Source organism: Haliotis rubra, unplaced genomic scaffold (assembly GCF_003918875.1).
Source record: "Haliotis rubra isolate DU_JTF1 unplaced genomic scaffold, ASM391887v1 Scf10, whole genome shotgun sequence".
Lineage (NCBI taxonomy): Eukaryota > Metazoa > Mollusca > Gastropoda > Lepetellida > Haliotidae > Haliotis > Haliotis rubra.
This window is the reverse complement of record NW_025764892.1, coordinates 4,346,421-4,368,925: the sequence shown is the minus strand read 5'-3', so window position 1 is coordinate 4,368,925 and position 22,505 is coordinate 4,346,421. Positions and strand designations below refer to the sequence as shown.

The following is a 22,505-nucleotide window of genomic DNA, read 5'->3' as shown; positions in this document are numbered from 1 at the left end:
CTACTCACTCATTTGTGATCGAAATACCGAATACCCTTAGACACTCGATTGTCGGGGCCAGGTTATAAAGTGAGTGAGTGAGTTGGGTTTTACGCCGTCTTTAGCAATATTCCAGTAATATGGGCTTCACACATTGTGCCCATGTGGGGAATCGAACCCGGATCTTCGGTGTGACGAGCGTTCGCTTTAACCACTAGGCTGCCCCACCGCTCCTGTATATAATTAAGGTGATTTGATAATTATAGGGGCGGTTGGATAGCCTAGTGGTTAAAGCGTTGGCTCGTCACGCCGAAGACCCGGGTTCAAATCCCCACATGGGTAAAAGGTGTGAAGCCCATTTCTGGTGTCCCCCGCCGTGATGTTGCTGGAATATTGCTAAAAGCGGCGTAAAACCAAACTCAGTCAGTCAGTGATAATTATGGAATTACATGTGGAAGCAGCAAATGTCATTTTATCATTATATATATATTATATGAAATGTGGAATACGCTTGTGTATTCACGCCATATCACCGACGACTTGACAGCAAGCGATTCCTGTAGTAAGGTGGTAGGACAACGCTAGATAACAGTTTCTGATACGATGTCATTGGACCCTCATCATTGGGTTTTCGTACAATATATACCCCAACACGTATCCTTGTACAACAATTTGAATTTATTGCCTCTTTGCGTGACGATACATTGATTGCTGAATGGAATGGCATGGGATAAGTTGCCTATCTACATATGTCTGTCCACGTGTAGTCTAGATGCCGTTTACATCGAAGCATCATCACAGCACAAATAAATTGCGCTAAAATGTTGGTACTACAGAGTTTGGGTTACTGTTTTCCACATCCAGCTTACACGAAGTGATAAACTGAATACTGCTCAAAACAGCGTTAAACCCAACTCACTCACTCTCCCATAGACCCGTGAAACTCCGGGTTAGAATGAACCTTCAGTAACCCATGCTTGTCGTAAGAGGCGACTAACGAGGACCAGTCCTTATGGTCAGGCTCGCAGAGACCAACAAGACTTGGTTGACACATGTCATCGGTTCCCAGTTGCGCAGATCGATGCTCATGCTTTTGATCACTGGATTTTGTGGTCCAGGCGACTCGATTAGGCTCGCTTTACAGACCGCCGCCATATAGCTTTTGAATATTGCTGAGTACAGCGGCGTTAAACTGAGTTCTCACTCACTCACTCACTCTCCCATACATTATCGATATAAATACGATGAAAGTGACTATCATAGAAGGAAGTGTGCTTCATCTCTGATGTAGGGAATTCAAATAGTACGATATGAAACACACTAAGTACGGTGTATTGTACGTGACATGTTCCGACCACGACGTTGGTTCACTACACCTCAATCTACACTCACTACTTGACATCATGAAACACAACACATGTTCTACATGCGGAGAGGCTCGCCCCGGTAACACTTGAATGCGGCCAAACCAACTGCCGCCAGTTATGCTTATGTTCGCTCATCATTATCAGTCTATCCTTTTATCACTTCATCTTTATCTTTTCGCCCTCTCTTCGATTCTCCACATGGGTACAATGTGTGAAACCCATTTCTGGTGTCCCCCCGCCGTGATATTACTGGAATATTGCTAAAAGCGGCGTAAACTAAACTCACTCACTTTTTGCCCTCTCTTTTATATCGACCTGTGAAGGTCCGGGTTAGAATATTGATCTTCAGTAATCCATGCTTGTCGTAAGAGGCGACTAACGGGATCGGGTGGTCAGGCTCGCTGGCTTGGTTGACACATGTCATCGGTTCCCAGTTGTGCAGATGGATGCTCATGCTGTTGATCACTGGATTGTCTTGTCCAGGCTCGATTATTTACACACCGCCGCCATATAGCTGGAATGTTGCTGAGTGCGGCGTAAAACTAAACACACCCACTCACTCACTCTCTTTTATATCACTCTATCTTTTTGACCGAGAGTGTTCGTTGAGGACGTTCTCGGTGGTAGTTCAGGATGGTTGACAGCAGTCAGGTATGAAGAGTTGATGATGACAGCTAAGTCTAACCGAAATTTAATGAAAACTTCATTCAAGTGAAATTGGCTCGAAGGTATTTCGCGAATTGTATATTGTGTACCAGTTACCATAAAGCTTTTTGCACAAAGATACTAAATTTTCGCCGGTAGGATGTAAACTGGATATACATCCGAGAGCGTCCTCAACGAACACTCTTGGTCAGCTTCATAACAGACATAATTATTTCTGTAATTCTAGGCCAAAGGCACATAATACACAAATGCAGGCACATTGGTAACATCATATTGTACATATAGTACTGTAAATATAACGAATAAAACATTGTAATATCAAATTTGCTTCTTACGTTCTTTATATGACAAGAAATAAGTGTTATAAGAAAGCTATGACATTTTTATAACTCTGTCCTTTTGTCAATCTCTATCTTTTGTGGGGATCGTTTAGGGGGGATTTGGGGGGATTTGTTAAAAAATAGTTTCAGTTCTATTTAAGCACATCGAAATGACCTCATTGCAATCAGGACAACCATTCTCGACATAAACTTCGTTTTTCTGTTTCATACCAGTTAATGGTGATGATAAGGACGAAACATTTTTAATCATTCATATTTAATCTTGGTGTAGTTAATCAGTTAGTTGGATACCGAACGAAAAGAAGACTTAGTTTTATCTGTAAGCCATTCTTAACATACGTATTGTCATTCTACAGAAGATGTCTTCGTGTCGTTACTGTTGGAGGTACATCTATTGTTTACTGAACCAGCTGTGATTGCAATACGTCAAACCAACGTCTCTATAGTCGCCTCGATTTTAATTTAGTTGGTGAGTAGGATTATACTCTACCGTTGTTAATATCCCAGCTAAAACATGGACAACAGAAATTGGTGAGTGATTGAGTTTAGTTTTACGCCGCACTCAGCAATATTCCAGCTGTATGGCGGCGGTATGTAATCAGACAATCCAGGGATCAACAGCATGAGCATCGATCTGCGCAATTGGGAACCGATGACATGTGTCAACCAAGTCAGCGAGCCTGACCACCCGATCCCGTTAGTCGCCTCTTACGACAAGCATGGGTTACTGAAGGTTCATTCTAACCCGGACCTTCACGGGTGGAGACAAGCATGGGTTACTGAAGGTTCATTCTAACCCGGACCTTCACGGGTAAAGAAATTGGAGTTAAACATTGCACCCATGAGGGTAACTCTCTAACCATAAGTCTACTCCTTCCAATTCAAAGCCAAGACACCATTCCCTTAGATATATAACAAACTGCCCAGTAAAATAAAATATACACTAAAGAATTGATTTTGAACGAAATATTACAGTTATATGGTGGCGGTCTGTAAATATCCAGCCTGGACCAGACAATCTAGTTATCAACAAACGTCATGAAAATGGCACCGTAAAACAGCAAGAACTATCTTAAATGGCTGCAAGAACTTATCATATACTCAAAATCATGCAATATTTAAAGCAGTTCAGGATTACATATCAAATAGCAAGCGTTTTTCTTGAATGCTGTAAATATTTTCATATGTCTTAATAACTATCTCTGTACATAGGTCTCTACCATTTCTGTACTATATTTCTTTCTATATTACATGTATGTTGTTGTATATTTATCATGTTGTAAATACTCGGGAGATGGTTACCTAAGTTGGATAACTTGTTCCTCATCCCTTTCTTCACTGAATAAAATATGTTTAAATCAAATCAAACAGTCACCGAAACTGCAAACTGAAGGTACCCGCATCTTTATTATGATACCAATACCACAACCATGATACCCGTATCCTATACATAACCATGGAATAACTGTTTCTTCGTTGTTTCATTTCCAGCCATCATCAGACCGCCTCCGTGGTGTAGTGGTTAGAGCGTCTGCCCGGATACCAAAAGACGTTAAAATATGGTACTTGTTGGTCCCTGTCTGGCGCTCGGCATTAATGGGTACAACAAGGACTGGTCGGCTCGGAGTCAGTATAATGTGTCTGAGTGGGGTATTCATGCTTCACTGCGGCATGGTACTCAGTGAGCTAGCACTATAAAACCAGCTTCAGTCTGGGCTAGTACAAGCAGCCGCACATACACATACATACGCATGCACGTCGTCATATGAGCGAAATATTCTCAAGCACGACGTTAAACCCAATTTCACCTCACCTCACCTCCAGCCATCATCAAACATCAGTGTATGGCTTTCGTTGCCCGACAGTTTGTAATTATAAAACACATGTTAATATAGTTGACAGAGTTAAATATTAGAGTTCTGTAGTTACATTCACTATCTCATATTAATGAAATAATCACTAAGTCTCATTTAGAGCCATCGTGACTCCATTTTCAAGTACCGTTAACATTGGACATTGAAACTATAACTGCATGTGTATACAAGCGCCGAAGTACTATCGGTACTGATTAACTAGGTAATTATTTTATCTGGACTTATTTCTCAAATGAATGCCGTCTATTGATGGTCTCATATCATGTCAACAGCTTAAAAATTAACATGTAGTTAGCTCGGCTACATTCATCAATAGCTTTAAGGTAATACTTACTGACTTGTGGCTGTCGCGTCGCCAAGTCTCGGTGTACAGCGTGACCCAGAAACAAACAAGACCACTTCCTCGTTCGCGTCTGTATTGTCTGTTTCACTGTGACGTTAATGTCCACAGACTTTGCTTTTGTTCAAATGTACATCCTACAATACCGTCTTTCTAAAATGTCCCGAAATCAGGCCAAAACCGTGACATCTATACAAAAAACAGATTAAAGTACACGAGGGAATTCTTAGTCGGGGTAATTGTGGGCGCCATAGTATCGCGGATATACTGTGCTCGTAAGATGCTTGAGACATATATGCATTATGCAGTGCGCTTTTCGTCATTTTAACGTTACAATTTCTGTAAACTACATCACGTTCAAAACTTAAAATAATGAACTTTGCTGTTACGATTTCGGGTGGTGTCCATCCGTCTTCTTTTAGGGTCACTGATGTCGGCAATGTTTCCGTCACTGAGTCACGTGGTGTGTATTTCATGTCTTTAGAGGAAAATGTACAACGAGGATGAATGTTGAGTTGAGTTTAAAAAGTGTTGGTTAAACCTTTCCCACACGTTCTCTAACTCCCTCGTACACTCTGTGAAACACACATTCGTTAAGGAGTATGGCAATGTAGACAGACGAAAATTACTCAAGACTGTACCGACTCACAGACATGTTCACCACAGACACACACACGTACACACGCACGAACGCTTACACAAACACACATACACACGCACGCACAAACACACACACACACCAAATCCAATGTCCACACTTGTACTTCACTATCTAAATTCATTCAAGCAAGCTTATACATTATTCTGAAAATATCACATTAATAGTAAAGTTTTTAATAGTCACAACGGACCTGTATTTAAATGTTTTCAAAATTATTTTGCTTTAAACAGACAACATTACTTGTTAATCTCGAAATACTATAACTGACTGACTGTAACTACATGTATTTTGTATATATGTGTACTATATATATAAGAGGTAATGTACACACTATGTATTTACATCAACACTATTCACCGTACACTTAAAATACTTTTAATTTAAGAACATAAAGCTGTTGTAATGGAAATTGTAACATAAAAATGGAAATAAAAAAAATATTTATAAAAATTACTTGTTAAGCTGAAAAAATATATCTAAAATGTGTTTTTGACGATTTTGCCATTTTCCTTCCAGGTTGCGGAAGGGAATTCCCCTCACGGAAGCCTCTCTGAAGTCAGACACGTCATTCCTACCTTCTGGCATAACCGTTATTAAAATATGTATATAATTCATATAATGGAGGCGATCCTAAATACTATTTTGATGTCCCCGATGTTCCTCTTGATGACAGAGAACAACACGTGGTCATAATTACATTGATGGCATGGGCTGGTGGGATAGCTTAATGGTTCAAGCGTCCACTTGTCACGCCGAAGGCCTGGGTTCGATTCCGTACATGGATGCAAATGTGTAAAACCCATTTCTGATGTCCCTTACATGATCGTGTTGGAATATTGCTGAAAGCAGCAAGAAACTATAATGCCGATGAAAACCTTACCATGGAATACTCTTAATTGAGATATAAAAAAATAATCTTATTATTTCACATGCAACTTAAAATGATAATAATACATTCTGCTACATTCAGAGTGTATAATGCTACTACGGTGCCACTATCCTCGCACTCGCATTAAGGGACGTAACCCAAACGCGATATTTTTAAGTTAATAATTATTATAAGACTTGCACTCTCCATTGTCATGGAAAGGAATATAAAACGTCAATGCCTCCATCATCGACCGAAACCGATCCCAAATGGCGTTGAAGGAGAAATAGCGGTTACAATTGTATCAATGGATCAGTAAATATCGGTGATGACATCAGCTGTTCGCGAAATAATGTTCAGATTCTGACTAATACCAAATACGTCTACAAGTGAAGATCCGGGGTAGAATTGGTCTTCAGTAAACTATGCTTGTAGTGAGAGGCGACTAAGGGGATTGGTTGGTCAGACTCGCTGACTTGGTTGACACATGTCATCGTATCCCAATTGCGTTGATGGGTATTTATGCTGTTGGTCACTGGTTTGTCTGGCCCAGACTCTATTATTTACAGACCGCCGCCATCTAGCTGGAATATTGCTGAGTGTGGCGTTAAACAACAACCAACCAATGAACAAACTTTTGACGCCAGAAATGTAAAATGGGTAACAGGTGGTCAGTGTCAATCCTGTCTAGTTGAGATGTCATCCTATCCTTATAATCGTTTATCATACTCCCAGTCTCTAGTTACTGTGGGAAGCTTGAATATTGCTGACTGCGGCTATAGACAATATTCACGCAATACATACCATTATAATGTATCTTTTGTATACATGTTTCAAACACAATACATTTCCGCCCCCAAAGTGTAATTCTGCAATTTCCTTCAAAATGTGCTGTATGGCAAACAATGCATCTTGTTCAAGCCAACTATACAATTATTGGAAAAAACGTTTCTTGCCGAAGAGGTACAGTGTTTTCCGCAAATATTGTGGCTTATCAACATTTTTTAGGTAAGGTTTCATGTAAAACTATGGAGATTTTTATCATGCGACACGACTGTGAGACTGAAACGCCCTGTGTTGTGAAGGAGAGATTAGGTAGACAACAGCATCCAAAACGTGTGTTTTAAATCGTTACGTCACCAGCCCATGTTAAAATACACCGGACTTCGCCGTACGTGACAGGCCACCTTTTCCTTGTGTTCGATGTATTTGACGAAACAAAAAACACAAAGGGGGACTGAACCCTGGTTGTTAGAAATAGAAAAAAGACATATTCTGAAATATAATAGGTGTAGTCCTCTGTTTAACTTGAACATTTGCATATCGACATGCAGTCATTTCTTTCAGTTAGAAAAAAACCCTTATATATCCTGGATATGTTTGAACCATATCCCTTACAAAGAAGGCGTTACTGAATATTTCGATTTAAAAAAAATGAATACAATTATAGTATTTTGAATATAAAAACAGCGATGTCAAAGCATTGTCCCATGGCTCTTTTTTGTTGCTTTTTTGTTTCAAAATATTCACATCACGATAGTTATCAATATATCCTGAGCAAAAACATAGTGCCGTGGACATTTTGAAGGAATGATTTGATGGTGAAGACTAAGCGCATGTATTTCAGATATAATATCCCACAAACTGCTCATCATACCAAACGTTTGGTTCACAGTTGATTGTGACATATTTACCGAGTTTTTAATCATTAAAGAAACAAAACACAATGAGAAACAGACGCATCCATGAATGAAAACAGAGCTTGATTGAAGTGGTCATTGTGATCGGTTAACCCAGTGATCAAATAACCTCGTGCACTGGTCAGTACGGACACGCGCCTTACATGAAAGGGTCGCGTGCGACTTGAACGTTAAAGAAAGCACTAGCAACGGAAGCAAGCTTTAAAAAGGTTACGCCCGGGGCGGGGAAGTCGTTGTCCGGACATCAACGCCGGCACTGTGGATGACGTCTTGCTTGAAACTTGACCGAGCTGAAACAGGTTTTAGAAAAACACCACACCCCATCTTGTCCAATGTCACTCGTGACATGTTTGAGTTTCATCCCCCAAGTTCAAGAGTTCCGTTTAAAATGTTTCAAGGGATTAAAGTTTTTTTTGATTGCATGTTTTCGATTTTGCGGTTTTCTAAACGCTAATGAATTACGCAGCAAACAGTGACACACCCTCCGCTTAACGGTTTGGGGATTAGGGATGTAGAACTAACCTGCTATCTTGTAATGATGAATTTTTGTGGTTAACACTGAATGTTGACTTGGTTACGTAATACATGGCGTGAAATTAATAAAAATATTACAGCGCTTATTATAGCGTTAAACAGTCAAGGATTTCGCTTTGAAGTTCACATCAAACAGATATTAAATCCTCATAACATTTATATCCGAATTAAACCACATGGTTTATTTATATGGTATTGTGTTATATTAAGAAAATATGTAGTGCAAAAATAGAACAGATGACCAGTATAATTTTTTTATTCATCGAAATTATGAATAAACGTGGAATATTCGGCTTTGATGTGCAATGATATCCTGCATTTTTTCATGGGTGTATCATTGCATGACTAGAAGTATTTTATCTACTATTATCGTCATCATTATACTGTCATTGTCGTTTCCTATTTTCATAAAATAAAATGATTTATTTGATGCAAATATCAATAGCATTTACCTTGCAATATGCTTAGGTATATCATGTATCATCTTTATATGTGTGATTAATATTAAAATGTAAATATTTATTAATTGAACGGATATCAATATGTACATAATATGAAAAAATATGAATAATGTCTACACCAGTTAACGCCTATTACGTATGATAACTTCAACCTTTGACAAATATCCCGACCTTTTGCCCGGACCCCCTAAGTAATAAGTGAAAAAATACACCCAATAATAACAGCCTAAATACCTCCCGCGTGGCTTTGTTGAGCCAACACAGCGATCAGCTGCTGTGATTGAGTGAAATCGACTCGTGTCTCTACATCATCACAGTTACTGTCGATGTCCATTTCCTTAACATCAACCTGTGCCACGTGACATCGACTACACCGTACCGCGTCTGCAAAACCCAGCATGCGTCAATCGACAACCAGCTGTTATTGAATAAATATTCCACGATCCACGGGGTAGCGAGAGATGTTACTAAAATTGACACCTACACATGCCGTGATGAAAGATGGCCGCCAATCCTGTCCCTCCGTAAGTCCAAATGTGGTGTTTGAAACAAATAGCCACGCCTCCTTGTCAATCGCGAATCAGCTGACCGCACACACGAACCTAATTTGCTGTTGAGTATATATATTCGACCGATGGCGTTCAGTGTTATCAAAGCTCTCTTTGAGATCGGAGGAGACGAGTTGGAATTGAAAGATAGCGTTTTATTAACGATTTTCTTTACATTTCCAACGTCGTTAAAAGCTTGTGCAAACACGGGATTTGAGAACAAAACACTGGGATTCTTGGAGTTTGGAGATAGCGTTTTCAACGAGTTTTCTTCTATTTTCCAAGTGTGTTTTACATTTCTCGTTACCCTCGGAGGCCTCAGTTTCGAATTTCGGTATCTACCTCTGAACCAGGATATAGCATCAACTGTTGTAGAACGAGGGATCTACAAGTGATATCTATTCACCTTGGTCATTTTGAAAGAGTACAAGGATACAGCGTTGTGAACACCAGAAACAACGTACGTATATTCTCATATTCTTATATCTGTTATATGTGTGTCACTGTGATATTTTAACACATATCTTAAAGTGGCATAACCACTTTATAATATTTTACTTGATGGACACATATTGCAATATCAACAAAATGATTATATATCTCGGTGCTGCAGTGGTTAAACGTATTTCTAGCAGTGTTTGCTAAATGATACGCGTTTGAGAAAATATCAATTCAATATCAGCCAAACACCGAAAGTGTTGAAATGACATTCATGCCAAATGCGGCCATAAGCGTAAATCAAACTTTACAAAATCCCACACCCATTTCTAATCAACAATAGTTTGTGCATTCATAACAATGGTTTGTGTATTCATAACAATGGTTTGTGCATTCATAACAATGGTTTGTGCATTCATAACAATGGTTTGTGCATTCATAACAATGGTTTGTGTATTTATTCATAACAATGGTTTGTGCATTCATAACAATGGTTTGTGCATTCATAACAATGGTTTGTGTATTCATAACAATGGTTTGTGCATTCATAACAATGGTTTGTGTATTCATAACAATGGTCTGTGCATTCATAACAATGGTTTGTGTATTCATAACAATGGTTTGTGCATTCATAACAATGGTTTGTGCATTCATAACAATGGTTTGTGTATTCATAACAATGGTTTGTGCATTCATAACAATGGTTTGTGTATTTATTCATAACAATGGTTTGTGCATTCATAACAATGGTTTGTGCATTCATAACAATGGTTTGTGCATTCATAACAATGGTTTGTGCATTCATAACAATGGTTTGTGCATTCATAACAATGGTTTGTGCATTCATAACAATGGTTTGTGTATTTATTCATAACAATGGTTTGTGCATTCATAACAATGGTTTGTGCATGCATAACAATGGTTTGGTTTGCGTTAGTTGTTCCTTGATGCCGCACAACATTCCTACTAAATGGCGGCGGTCTGTACATGATCGAGTCCCGATCAGACATTCCAGTGATCAACATCATGAGCATCGATCTACGCAATTGGTCAACCACGTCAGCGAGCCTGACCGAACTCCCACAGACACCGTGTATGCCATAGGAGCCTCCTGCAAACACCCCGAGTCCATTCGAAGGCTCTACACAGTCAAGGAACGTCCTGCAACAAAACCCATATGTCTGTGTCTGTCCAACTTGGATCAGTTGAAAGCAGCCAAGCCCGACTTCAGCCCTCTCCTTTGGAACTTTATGGAAAGATGCTACCCAGGTGGTATCAGCTGTGTTGTACCCAAAGGAGAATGGATGTACAATCTTGGGGTCGGTGATGCCTACGATATCGTTGGAACAAAGGACAACATCTGCATCCGTGTTCCTGACAGCTCCGTCTTGGCCTATCTGGTGTCTGTGTCTGGCCCAATTGCCATCACATCGGGCAATCCCAGTGGAGGAGATGACAGCATTCACCACGATATGCTTATCAACTCACTGGGTAGGTATACGTTTACAAATCGGGTTACTACATGGTATAACATTCTTCACCTTAGATGATCGGTTCAATAAAACGGCGAGCTGAAATGTGTATCATTTACATACATGTAATTTGCATCAAAAGTCAAGGTGACTCATGAGGTGCTTATCTCGCTACAACATATTGAAAGCAGAAGGATATGGTATTTACGGGAGTGCATATGCCTGCAATGATGTCCATACTTAAAGTGAAATTCATGTGCACTTTTAGTCCCTTTTCATACCATACTGGATTTCTTTTGCAGGACACAAGCTTGATGGCGTCATCTGTGATGGCGATTCCCGAGAGCTGAGCGCATCAACAGTAGTCAACTGTATGAACATCGACCAAGGTATGTGTGACTCCTAAGAAATACTTCTTTTACCATTCTTAATACAAAACATGTCATTCGGAGGTGGAACCAAACTGCTCAGGAGCTATAATTATGAACAGCTGTTTTCAAAGTATAACATTTTCTTGACGAGTCATGAAGAATGTAAACGTTTGGCAAAAGATATATCTTAGCTGAGGGCAGAGTTCGGTTGTTTGTAATACTGAATCACTCATTAAGTAAACTGAAAGCCACCCTGCTTGTAAAGTCTGTTCACATCCAATCTCCCCTTGTGTTTGTAGGTGAGATCACCTATTTTCGAGTGGGGTGCACACCACAGGAAATTGTGGACAAACATTTGGAGGACGCCAGAGCAGAAATTGAAGGCAAAACAAGCTACCCTCCATGCACGCTGTACGAGTCAAATAAATCCTCCGATCTAAGAGCCGCCGCTGCTATTCTGAGTAATGGTGGTGTGGTTGGAACTCCCACAGACACCGTGTATGCCATAGGAGCCTCCTGCAAACACCCCCGAGTCCATTCGAAGGCTCTACACAGTCAAGGAACGTCCTGCAACAAAACCCATATGTCTGTGTCTGTCCAACTTGGATCAGTTGAAAGCAGCCAAGCCCGACTTCAGCCCTCTCCTTTGGAACTTTATGGAAAGATGCTACCCAGGTGGTATCAGCTGTGTTGTACCCAAAGGAGAATGGATGTACAATCTTGGGGTCGGTGATGCCTACGATATCGTTGGAACAAAGGACAACATCTGCATCCGTGTTCCTGACAGCTCCGTCTTGGCCTATCTGGTGTCTGTGTCTGGCCCAATTGCCATCACATCGGGCAATCCCAGTGGAGGAGATGACAGCATTCACCACGATATGCTTATCAACTCACTGGGTAGGTATACGTTTACAAATCGGGTTACTACATGGTATAACATTCTTCACCTTAGATGATCGGTTCAATAAAACGGCGAGCTGAAATGTGTATCATTTACATACATGTAATTTGCATCAAAAGTCAAGGTGACTCATGAGGTGCTTATCTCGCTACAACATATTGAAAGCAGAAGGATATGGTATTTACGGGAGTGCATATGCCTGCAATGATGTCCATACTTAAAGTGAAATTCATGTGCACTTTTAGTCCCTTTTCATACCATACTGGATTTCTTTTGCAGGACACAAGCTTGATGGCGTCATCTGTGATGGCGATTCCCGAGAGCTGAGCGCATCAACAGTAGTCAACTGTATGAACATCGACCAAGGTATGTGTGACTCCTAAGAAATACTTCTTTTACCATTCTTAATACAAAACATGTCATTCGGAGGTGGAACCAAACTGCTCAGGAGCTATAATTATGAACAGCTGTTTTCAAAGTATAACATTTTCTTGACGGGTCATGAAGAATGTAAACGTTTGGCAAAGATATATCTTAGCTGAGGGCAGAGTTCGGTCGTTTGTAATACTGAATCACTCATTAAGTAAACTGAAAGCCACCCTGCTTGTAAAGTCTGTTCACATCCAATCTCCCCTTGTGCTTGTAGGTGAGATCACCTATTTTCGAGTGGGGTGCACACCACAGGAAATTGTGGACAAACATTTGGAGGACGCCAGAGCAGAAATTGAAGGCAAAACAAGCTACCCTCCATGCACGCTGTACGAGTCAAATAAATCCTCCGATCTAAGAGCCGCCGCTGCTATTCTGAGTAATGGTGGTGTGGTTGGAACTCCCACAGACACCGTGTATGCCATAGGAGCCTCCTGCAAACACCCCGAGTCCATTCGAAGGCTCTACACAGTCAAGGAACGTCCTGCAACAAAACCCATATGTCTGTGTCTGTCCAACTTGGATCAGTTGAAAGCAGCCAAGCCCGACTTCAGCCCTCTCCTTTGGAACTTTATGGAAAGATGCTACCCAGGTGGTATCAGCTGTGTTGTACCCAAAGGAGAATGGATGTACAATCTTGGGGTCGGTGATGCCTACGATATCGTTGGAACAAAGGACAACATCTGCATCCGTGTTCCTGACAGCTCCGTCTTGGCCTATCTGGTGTCTGTGTCTGGCCCAATTGCCATCACATCGGGCAATCCCAGTGGAGGAGATGACAGCATTCACCACGATATGCTTATCAACTCACTGGGTAGGTATACGTTTACAAATCGGGTTACTACATGGTATAACATTCTTCACCTTAGATGATCGGTTCAATAAAACGGCGAGCTGAAATGTGTATCATTTACATACATGTAATTTGCATCAAAAGTCAAGGTGACTCATGAGGTGCTTATCTCGCTACAACATATTGAAAGCAGAAGGATATGGTATTTACGGGAGTGCATATGCCTGCAATGATGTCCATACTTAAAGTGAAATTCATGTGCACTTTTAGTCCCTTTTCATACCATACTGGATTTCTTTTGCAGGACACAAGCTTGATGGCGTCATCTGTGATGGCGATTCCCGAGAGCTGAGCGCATCAACAGTAGTCAACTGTATGAACATCGACCAAGGTATGTGTGACTCCTAAGAAATACTTCTTTTACCATTCTTAATACAAAACATGTCATTCGGAGGTGGAACCAAACTGCTCAGGAGCTATAATTATGAACAGCTGTTTTCAAAGTATAACATTTTCTTGACGAGTCATGAAGAATGTAAACGTTTGGCAAAGATATATCATAGCTGAGGGGAGAGGTTCGGTCGTTTGTAATACTGAATCACTCATTAAGTAAACTGAAAGCCACCCTGCTTGTAAAGTCTGTTCACATCCATCTCTCCCTTGTGCTTGTAGGTGAGATCACCTATTTTCGAGTGGGGTGCACACCACAGGAAATTGTGGACAAACATTTGGAGGACGCCAGAGCAGAAATTGAAGGCAAAACAAGCTACCCTCCATGCACGCTGTACGAGTCAAATAAATCCTCCGATCTAAGAGCCGCCGCTGCTATTCTGAGTAATGGTGGTGTGGTTGGAACTCCCACAGACACCGTGTATGCCATAGGAGCCTCCTGCAAACACCCCGAGTCCATTCGAAGGCTCTACACAGTCAAGGAACGTCCTGCAACAAAACCCATATGTCTGTGTCTGTCCAACTTGGATCAGTTGAAAGCAGCCAAGCCCGACTTCAGCCCTCTCCTTTGGAACTTTATGGAAAGATGCTACCCAGGTGGTATCAGCTGTGTTGTACCCAAAGGAGAATGGATGTACAATCTTGGGGTCGGTGATGCCTACGATATCGTTGGAACAAAGGACAACATCTGCATCCGTGTTCCTGACAGCTCCGTCTTGGCCTATCTGGTGTCTGTGTCTGGCCCAATTGCCATCACATCGGGCAATCCCAGTGGAGGAGATGACAGCATTCACCACGATATGCTTATCAACTCACTGGGTAGGTATACGTTTACAAATCGGGTTACTACATGGTATAACATTCTTCACCTTAGATGATCGGTTCAATAAAACGGCGAGCTGAAATGTGTATCATTTACATACATGTAATTTGCATCAAAAGTCAAGGTGACTCATGAGGTGCTTATCTCGCTACAACATATTGAAAGCAGAAGGATATGGTATTTACGGGAGTGCATATGCCTGCAATGATGTCCATACTTAAAGTGAAATTCATGTGCACTTTTAGTCCCTTTTCATACCATACTGGATTTCTTTTGCAGGACACAAGCTTGATGGCGTCATCTGTGATGGCGATTCCCGAGAGCTGAGCGCATCAACAGTAGTCAACTGTATGAACATCGACCAAGGTATGTGTGACTCCTAAGAAATACTTCTTTTACCATTCTTAATACAAAACATGTCATTCGGAGGTGGAACCAAACTGCTCAGGAGCTATAATTATGAACAGCTGTTTTCAAAGTATAACATTTTCTTGACGAGTCATGAAGAATGTAAACGTTTGGCAAAGATATATCTTAGCTGAGGGCAGAGTTCGGTTGTTTGTAATACTGAATCACTCATTAAGTAAACTGAAAGCCACCCTGCTTGTAAAGTCTGTTCACATCCAATCTCTCCCTTGTGCTTGTAGGTGAGATCACCTATTTTCGAGTGGGGTGCACACCACAGGAAATTGTGGACAAACATTTGGAGGACGCCAGAGCAGAAATTGAAGGCAAAACAAGCTACCCTCCATGCACGCTGTACGAGTCAAATAAATCCTCCGATCTAAGAGCCGCCGCTGCTATTCTGAGTAATGGTGGTGTGGTTGGAACTCCCACAGACACCGTGTATGCCATAGGAGCCTCCTGCAAACACCCCGAGTCCATTCGAAGGCTCTACACAGTCAAGGAACGTCCTGCAACAAAACCCATATGTCTGTGTCTGTCCAACTTGGATCAGTTGAAAGCAGCCAAGCCCGACTTCAGCCCTCTCCTTTGGAACTTTATGGAAAGATGCTACCCAGGTGGTATCAGCTGTGTTGTACCCAAAGGAGAATGGATGTACAATCTTGGGGTCGGTGATGCCTACGATATCGTTGGAACAAAGGACAACATCTGCATCCGTGTTCCTGACAGCTCCGTCTTGGCCTATCTGGTGTCTGTGTCTGGCCCAATTGCCATCACATCGGGCAATCCCAGTGGAGGAGATGACAGCATTCACCACGATATGCTTATCAACTCACTGGGTAGGTATACGTTTACAAATCGGGTTACTACATGGTATAACATTCTTCACCTTAGATGATCGGTTCAATAAAACGGCGAGCTGAAATGTGTATCATTTACATACATGTAATTTGCATCAAAAGTCAAGGTGACTCATGAGGCGCTTATCTCGCTACAACATATTGAAAGCAGAAGGATATGGTATTTACGGGAGTGCATATGTCTGCAATGATGTCCATACTTAAAGTGAAATTCATGTGCACTTTTAGTCCCTTTTCATACCATACTGGATTTCTTTTGCAGGACACAAGCTTGATGGCGTCATCTGTGATGGCGATTCCCGAGAGCTGAGCGCATCAACAGTAGTCAACTGTATGAACATCGACCAAGGTATGTGTGACTCCTAAGAAATACTTCTTTACCATTCTTAATACAAAACATGTCATTCGGAGGTGGAACCAAACTGCTCAGGAGCTATAATTATGAACAGCTGTTTTCAAAGTATAACATTTTCTTGACGAGTCATGAAGAATGTAAACGTTTGGCAAAAAGATATATCATAGCTGAGGGAGAGTTCGGTCGTTTGTAATACTGAATCACTCATTAAGTAAACTGAAAGCCACCCTGCTTGTAAAGTCTGTTCACATCCAATCTCTCCCTTGTGCTTGTAGGTGAGATCACCTATTTTCGAGTGGGGTGCACACCACAGGAAATTGTGGACAAACATTTGGAGGACGCCAGAGCAGAAATTGAAGGCAAAACAAGCTACCCTCCATGCACGCTGTACGAGTCAAATAAATCCTCCGATCTAAGAGCCGCCGCTGCTATTCTGAGTAATGGTGGTGTGGTTGGAACTCCCACAGACACCGTGTATGCCATAGGAGCCTCCTGCAAACACCCCGAGTCCATTCGAAGGCTCTACACAGTCAAGGAACGTCCTGCAACAAAACCCATATGTCTGTGTCTGTCCAACTTGGATCAGTTGAAAGCAGCCAAGCCCGACTTCAGCCCTCTCCTTTGGAACTTTATGGAAAGATGCTACCCAGGTGGTATCAGCTGTGTTGTACCCAAAGGAGAATGGATGTACAATCTTGGGGTCGGTGATGCCTACGATATCGTTGGAACAAAGGACAACATCTGCATCCGTGTTCCTGACAGCTCCGTCTTGGCCTATCTGGTGTCTGTGTCTGGCCCAATTGCCATCACATCGGGCAATCCCAGTGGAGGAGATGACAGCATTCACCACGATATGCTTATCAACTCACTGGGTAGGTATACGTTTACAAATCGGGTTACTACATGGTATAACATTCTTCACCTTAGATGATCGGTTCAATAAAACGGCGAGCTGAAATGTGTATCATTTACATACATGTAATTTGCATCAAAAGTCAAGGTGACTCATGAGGCGCTTATCTCGCTACAACATATTGAAAGCAGAAGGATATGGTATTTACGGGAGTGCATATGTCTGCAATGATGTCCATACTTAAAGTGAAATTCATGTGCACTTTTAGTCCCTTTTCATACCATACTGGATTTCTTTTGCAGGACACAAGCTTGATGGCGTCATCTGTGATGGCGATTCCCGAGAGCTGAGCGCATCAACAGTAGTCAACTGTATGAACATCGACCAAGGTATGTGTGACTCCTAAGAAATACTTCTTTTACCATTCTTAATACAAAACATGTCATTCGGAGGTGGAACCAAACTGCTCAGGAGCTATAATTATGAACAGCTGTTTTCAAAGTATAACATTTTCTTGACGAGTCATGAAGAATGTAAACGTTTGGCAAAGATATATCATAGCTGAGGGGAGAGTTCGGTCGTTTGTAATACTGAATCACTCATTAAGTAAACTGAAAGCCACCCTGCTTGTAAAGTCTGTTCACATCCAATCTCTCCCTTGTGCTTGTAGGTGAGATCACCTATTTTCGAGTGGGGTGCACACCACAGGAAATTGTGGACAAACATTTGGAGGACGCCAGAGCAGAAATTGAAGGCAAAACAAGCTACCCTCCATGCACGCTGTACGAGTCAAATAAATCCTCCGATCTAAGAGCCGCCGCTGCTATTCTGAGTAATGGTGGTGTGGTTGGAACTCCCACAGACACCGTGTATGCCATAGGAGCCTCCTGCAAACACCCCGAGTCCATTCGAAGGCTCTACACAGTCAAGGAACGTCCTGCAACAAAACCCATATGTCTGTGTCTGTCCAACTTGGATCAGTTGAAAGCAGCCAAGCCCGACTTCAGCCCTCTCCTTTGGAACTTTATGGAAAGATGCTACCCAGGTGGTATCAGCTGTGTTGTACCCAAAGGAGAATGGATGTACAATCTTGGGGTCGGTGATGCCTACGATATCGTTGGAACAAAAGATAGCGTCTGCATTCGTGTTCCCGACAGTTCCGTCATGGCCTATCTGGTGTCTGTGTCTGGCCCAATTGCCATCACATCGGGCAATCCCAGTGGAGGAGATGACAGCATTCACCACGATATGCTTATCAACTCACTGGGTGACGGGAATTAGGAAAATCATGTAGGTATAATTAATTCCGGTTTCACATCCACACCCATCTCTGCCTTGACTTGATGTTTTTTCTATTCACAGGTGACATCAATTTCTTCCGGGTCGGATGCACCCCGCGTAGTGTCGTATACCGGCATCTGAGAGACGCAAAGGCTGATATTTTCGGAAAGAAACATGTCCTGGAGAAGATGGTCCCCCTGTTTATGATGCAAGGAGGGGCATAGCATCTATCACATCAATTGCGTGTCTCTGTGCGTGTTTGAGTGCGTGTGTGTCTGTGTGAGCGCGTGTATATGTGTGTGGCTATATTTCCTTTGTGTGTTTGCGCTTAGGGGTCACTGGATGTCCTTAACAAAATTAGATCACTAATAAGGTGCGTTTACAGCGGCCTGCACGTCACTGGGCTGAGTGAAACTGTATGATTCGTTGAATTTTGAAACTGAGGATGGAGATTGCGTCATAGGAGATTAAATTGACAATGTGTTAATATAAAGCATGTGATTTAATATCCTATTGGAACGAAACATCCTCGTGTGCAGTGGCATATATTTCATTATTAGATTAATAAACCTCAGCAATGTTGTGAAGGATATCAAGTGATCTCTCGACAAGTTCGGGTATGGATTTTGTACTCATCTCATTGATTTTTATTGTTGATGTATTTCTGTTATTTTGTTCCTATTCCTAACTGGTTCATGGTTAACATATGTAACGCTGTTAATGTGTTAATGCTCTGAAAATTAAGTTCATAATACGAATGAAAAATAGAAACAAATTTTTGTTTCATGTCACTTAAATTACAAACAGGTCACAGAGAACATATTCTATCAGGTAAAATGCTTCCTGTAAAAGAGTTTACTACAATATTTCAACTTTTCCATGTTTGTTCAACGATGGCTTAAATATATTTGTGTGAACGTTGTCAATGTACATCCCGAATGATTGACGTCCCTATTAAGTACATGTTATATATATTTGTTTAGCGATGTTGTATTATTCGTTATAGACCCTTTCCATTGGTCCAATTCATTTGTTTTCTCAAACTGTTCTTCAACATATTAATTTGGCATCCGGTATGCATTATTGTCGTGCGTGTTCAGTGTCTTGTATATTTCGTAATTTGTGAGCATATCCACTCCATTTCATTTTATAACACAGATGCAATACATGGTAGTCTGTTTCATGTATATATCATCGATCGTTACATTAGAGGTTCCTATAGCAGTGAATACCTGCCATAATGTCTTGTACATAAAGAATACAGTATTATTGTTCATCTTTTGTTTCTTGCATATGATGTATTGGAGTTGAATAAAGGTATTGTACATTATCAAGTTCGTGTATTTGTTTACTTTTACTGTATACCGTTCAAAGAAAGCAATGGAACCCTTCACATGAAACTGTGCTAAAAGCCTGTTGAACGATTCCAACTGTATCATGAACTTAAGAATCCCCTATCGAACGATGATTATGCCGGTTGTTCGTGAAAAGGCGAGCGCATCCTGCCTCATCGGTGCCACACATCACAAACACATACAAAGGAAAATCATGTTGTTACTTTATATAACCCACGGGAATATATTAGAAGTAGGGAATTGGATCGAACGTCATTTTTGCCCATATTGCGTTAAATTTGGAAATTCCATTTGTACCTTTGTAAACTCACTCTTGGACCACGGCAATTGCTCTTTGTGTAGGACACAACTTTTGATAAGGATATTTTTTTATATTTCCACAACACAATTCTCGTTATATATAAAGTGTATGATTAAACAGAAAGACATATCTGATTTTCCTATCAAAACTGAGTGTTAAATATACACTCTTCCAAAAAGAAAAGAAACGCATAAGACATTTATAGAAGAATGTATTGCGTTATTCTAAAAGCAATGATTTCGTGTAATTGCAACACAACAGCAGCCTTTATTGTTGTGTTTCTGTTTACTTGACTGCTGGGCACCGTCTCGGCATAGACTGGATAAGTCCACGAAGTTGCCCTTGCGGAATTCTTGCAATGCAATGGCCAGTTGTGGAAGTGTCTGAGACGTGTTTTAACGTTGACGTACACGTCGATCGAGTTCATCCATAGTTGTTCTATTGGGTTTAGATCTGGTGATCAGGAAGGCCATGGCAAGACATTGACGTTAGAATTGGCACGATAGCGGGCCCTGACGCGTGCTGTATGTAAAGACGCGCTGTCATGTTGGAACAACTTCCTCTCTCGGTCCATAATCGGAAGCATTTGACGTGCAAGGACTTCGTTGATGTACCGAATTGCTGTCAAATCCCCCCTGAACCACCACTAAACCAGGTCTTTGTGTGCTGGACATTACACCCCACACCATGACACTCCACCGAATCTGCCGACCTGTCGAATGCAATTAGGAGCAAAACTTTCATTTCTCTGACCTAAAACACGTTGTCTTCCATCCAGTCGGTGAAGAAGAAATCGTAATTCATCACTGAACCAGACTCGCCTCCAGTTGCTAAGGTTCCAGTTAAGGTTCTAAAGTGTCCACTCTACGACACCACTGCAAGCGATGGCGCCGATGGAAGTCTCTCAAAACAGGGGCGACAACTGGCCTTCTTGGTCGAATCCCCACTTCACGCAATCGATTCGTGACAGTTTGGTCGGAAATTCTTCTCAAGCCAGGGATGCGTTGTGGCATGACGATGACGCAAGTGAGCAACCCGGATGTAGCGGTCCTGGGCTTGGGTGGTAACTCTTGGATCGCTGCTTCTCGGACGATCTTAGGTCTGCAGGAAACGATCCCAAAGGCGAGATATGGTGCCCTGATTAACGTTGATGTTGGGTAACTGCAGACTGCGACTCCCCAGCTTCAAGGCGGCCTATGGCGATGTTTCGATTGGCGGCACTCGGTCGTGGCATGATGATTTCCTCTTTTCCAGGCAAAAACGAATGACAAAATGTAACACAACGTTTGCCTTTTTACAGTGATCGATTCCGCATGCTTTTCCGCTTACTTGAACATGCATTTGGCTTTGCATGTTCTTTGGTGACGTTTTGGCGAACATTTCTTTAAACGCTTCTAAAACAAATGAAAAGACTTAAAGTTGCTGCGTTTTGGCGATGAAGTAGTTTACAATCACACAAAGATGACTTTTTGGAAGGAAATAGTATAATTGTATTGCTTTTGCCGCAGCTACATGAGTCCAGTTTTCTCAAAATCGCCCATGCGTTTCTTCTACTTGTTTTTTGCATTCAATTGCATTAATTAGATGGACACCCTTCACATAATCTATGTTTCACATGCATTCAATATAAGTTGTTATGTTTGTTTGTCCCGTTTTAAATAAATCACAATTTGTGTACAATATGAAGCATTGTTATCGAAAACGGTGTCCGGGTCGAGAAAAAAACATGCAACATGCATTGTCTTGCCTATGAATAATTCAGTTCATGTACGGTTTCTGTATCGAGTGATCCATCTCCCTCACTCACTTGCCCGATGTGATGCAAATCTCCATAAGAAAACAAACGGCAAATACCAAAAGGCCAGCATCATTGCTCATGCTGTCTAACACCGGTATGACTTGTGAAAACAAGCCGAAATAGTACTGACTGGCGGACATAACATTCTCTCCTTGATTCACACCTGTGAACCAATAAAGCGGAACCAATCAAAGCATAAAATCAGTAAATTTCATGTCTTTCACGAGTACCTATTTCTGTTTGAGCAATCCGGTTTCAAAGTGACGCACGTAACAGGTGTG

The 22,505-nt window shown here is 41.4% G+C and overlaps 1 protein-coding gene across 1 annotated transcript; it reads left to right on the top strand.

Moving 5' to 3' along the window:
- Positions 1-11,027: 11,027 nt before the first annotated feature.
- On the top strand, positions 11,028-18,770 carry LOC124266116. The gene is made up of 14 exons (XM_046700932.1): positions 11,028-11,268; positions 11,552-11,638; positions 11,920-12,095; positions 12,130-12,517; positions 12,801-12,887; positions 13,168-13,764; positions 14,048-14,134; positions 14,416-15,012; positions 15,296-15,382; positions 15,664-16,260; positions 16,544-16,630; positions 16,912-17,508; positions 17,792-17,878; positions 18,160-18,770. The coding sequence occupies exons 1-14, from the start codon at positions 11,028-11,030 to the stop codon at positions 18,768-18,770; spliced, it is 4,326 nt and encodes a 1,441-aa protein (XP_046556888.1).
- The last annotated feature ends 3,735 nt before the right edge of the window (positions 18,771-22,505 follow it).

Bases quoted from the DNA above. Each gene is read 5' to 3' on its own strand.
- LOC124266116 (XM_046700932.1), top strand. From the start codon at position 11,028: ATGGAAAGATGCTACCCAGGTGGTATCAGCTGTGTTGTACCCAAAGGA. The intron at 15,013-15,295 runs GTAGGTATACGT...TTTCTTTTGCAG, and splicing joins TATGCTTATCAACTCACTGG to GACACAAGCTTGATGGCGTC. The intron at 16,261-16,543 runs GTAGGTATACGT...TTTCTTTTGCAG, and splicing joins TATGCTTATCAACTCACTGG to GACACAAGCTTGATGGCGTC.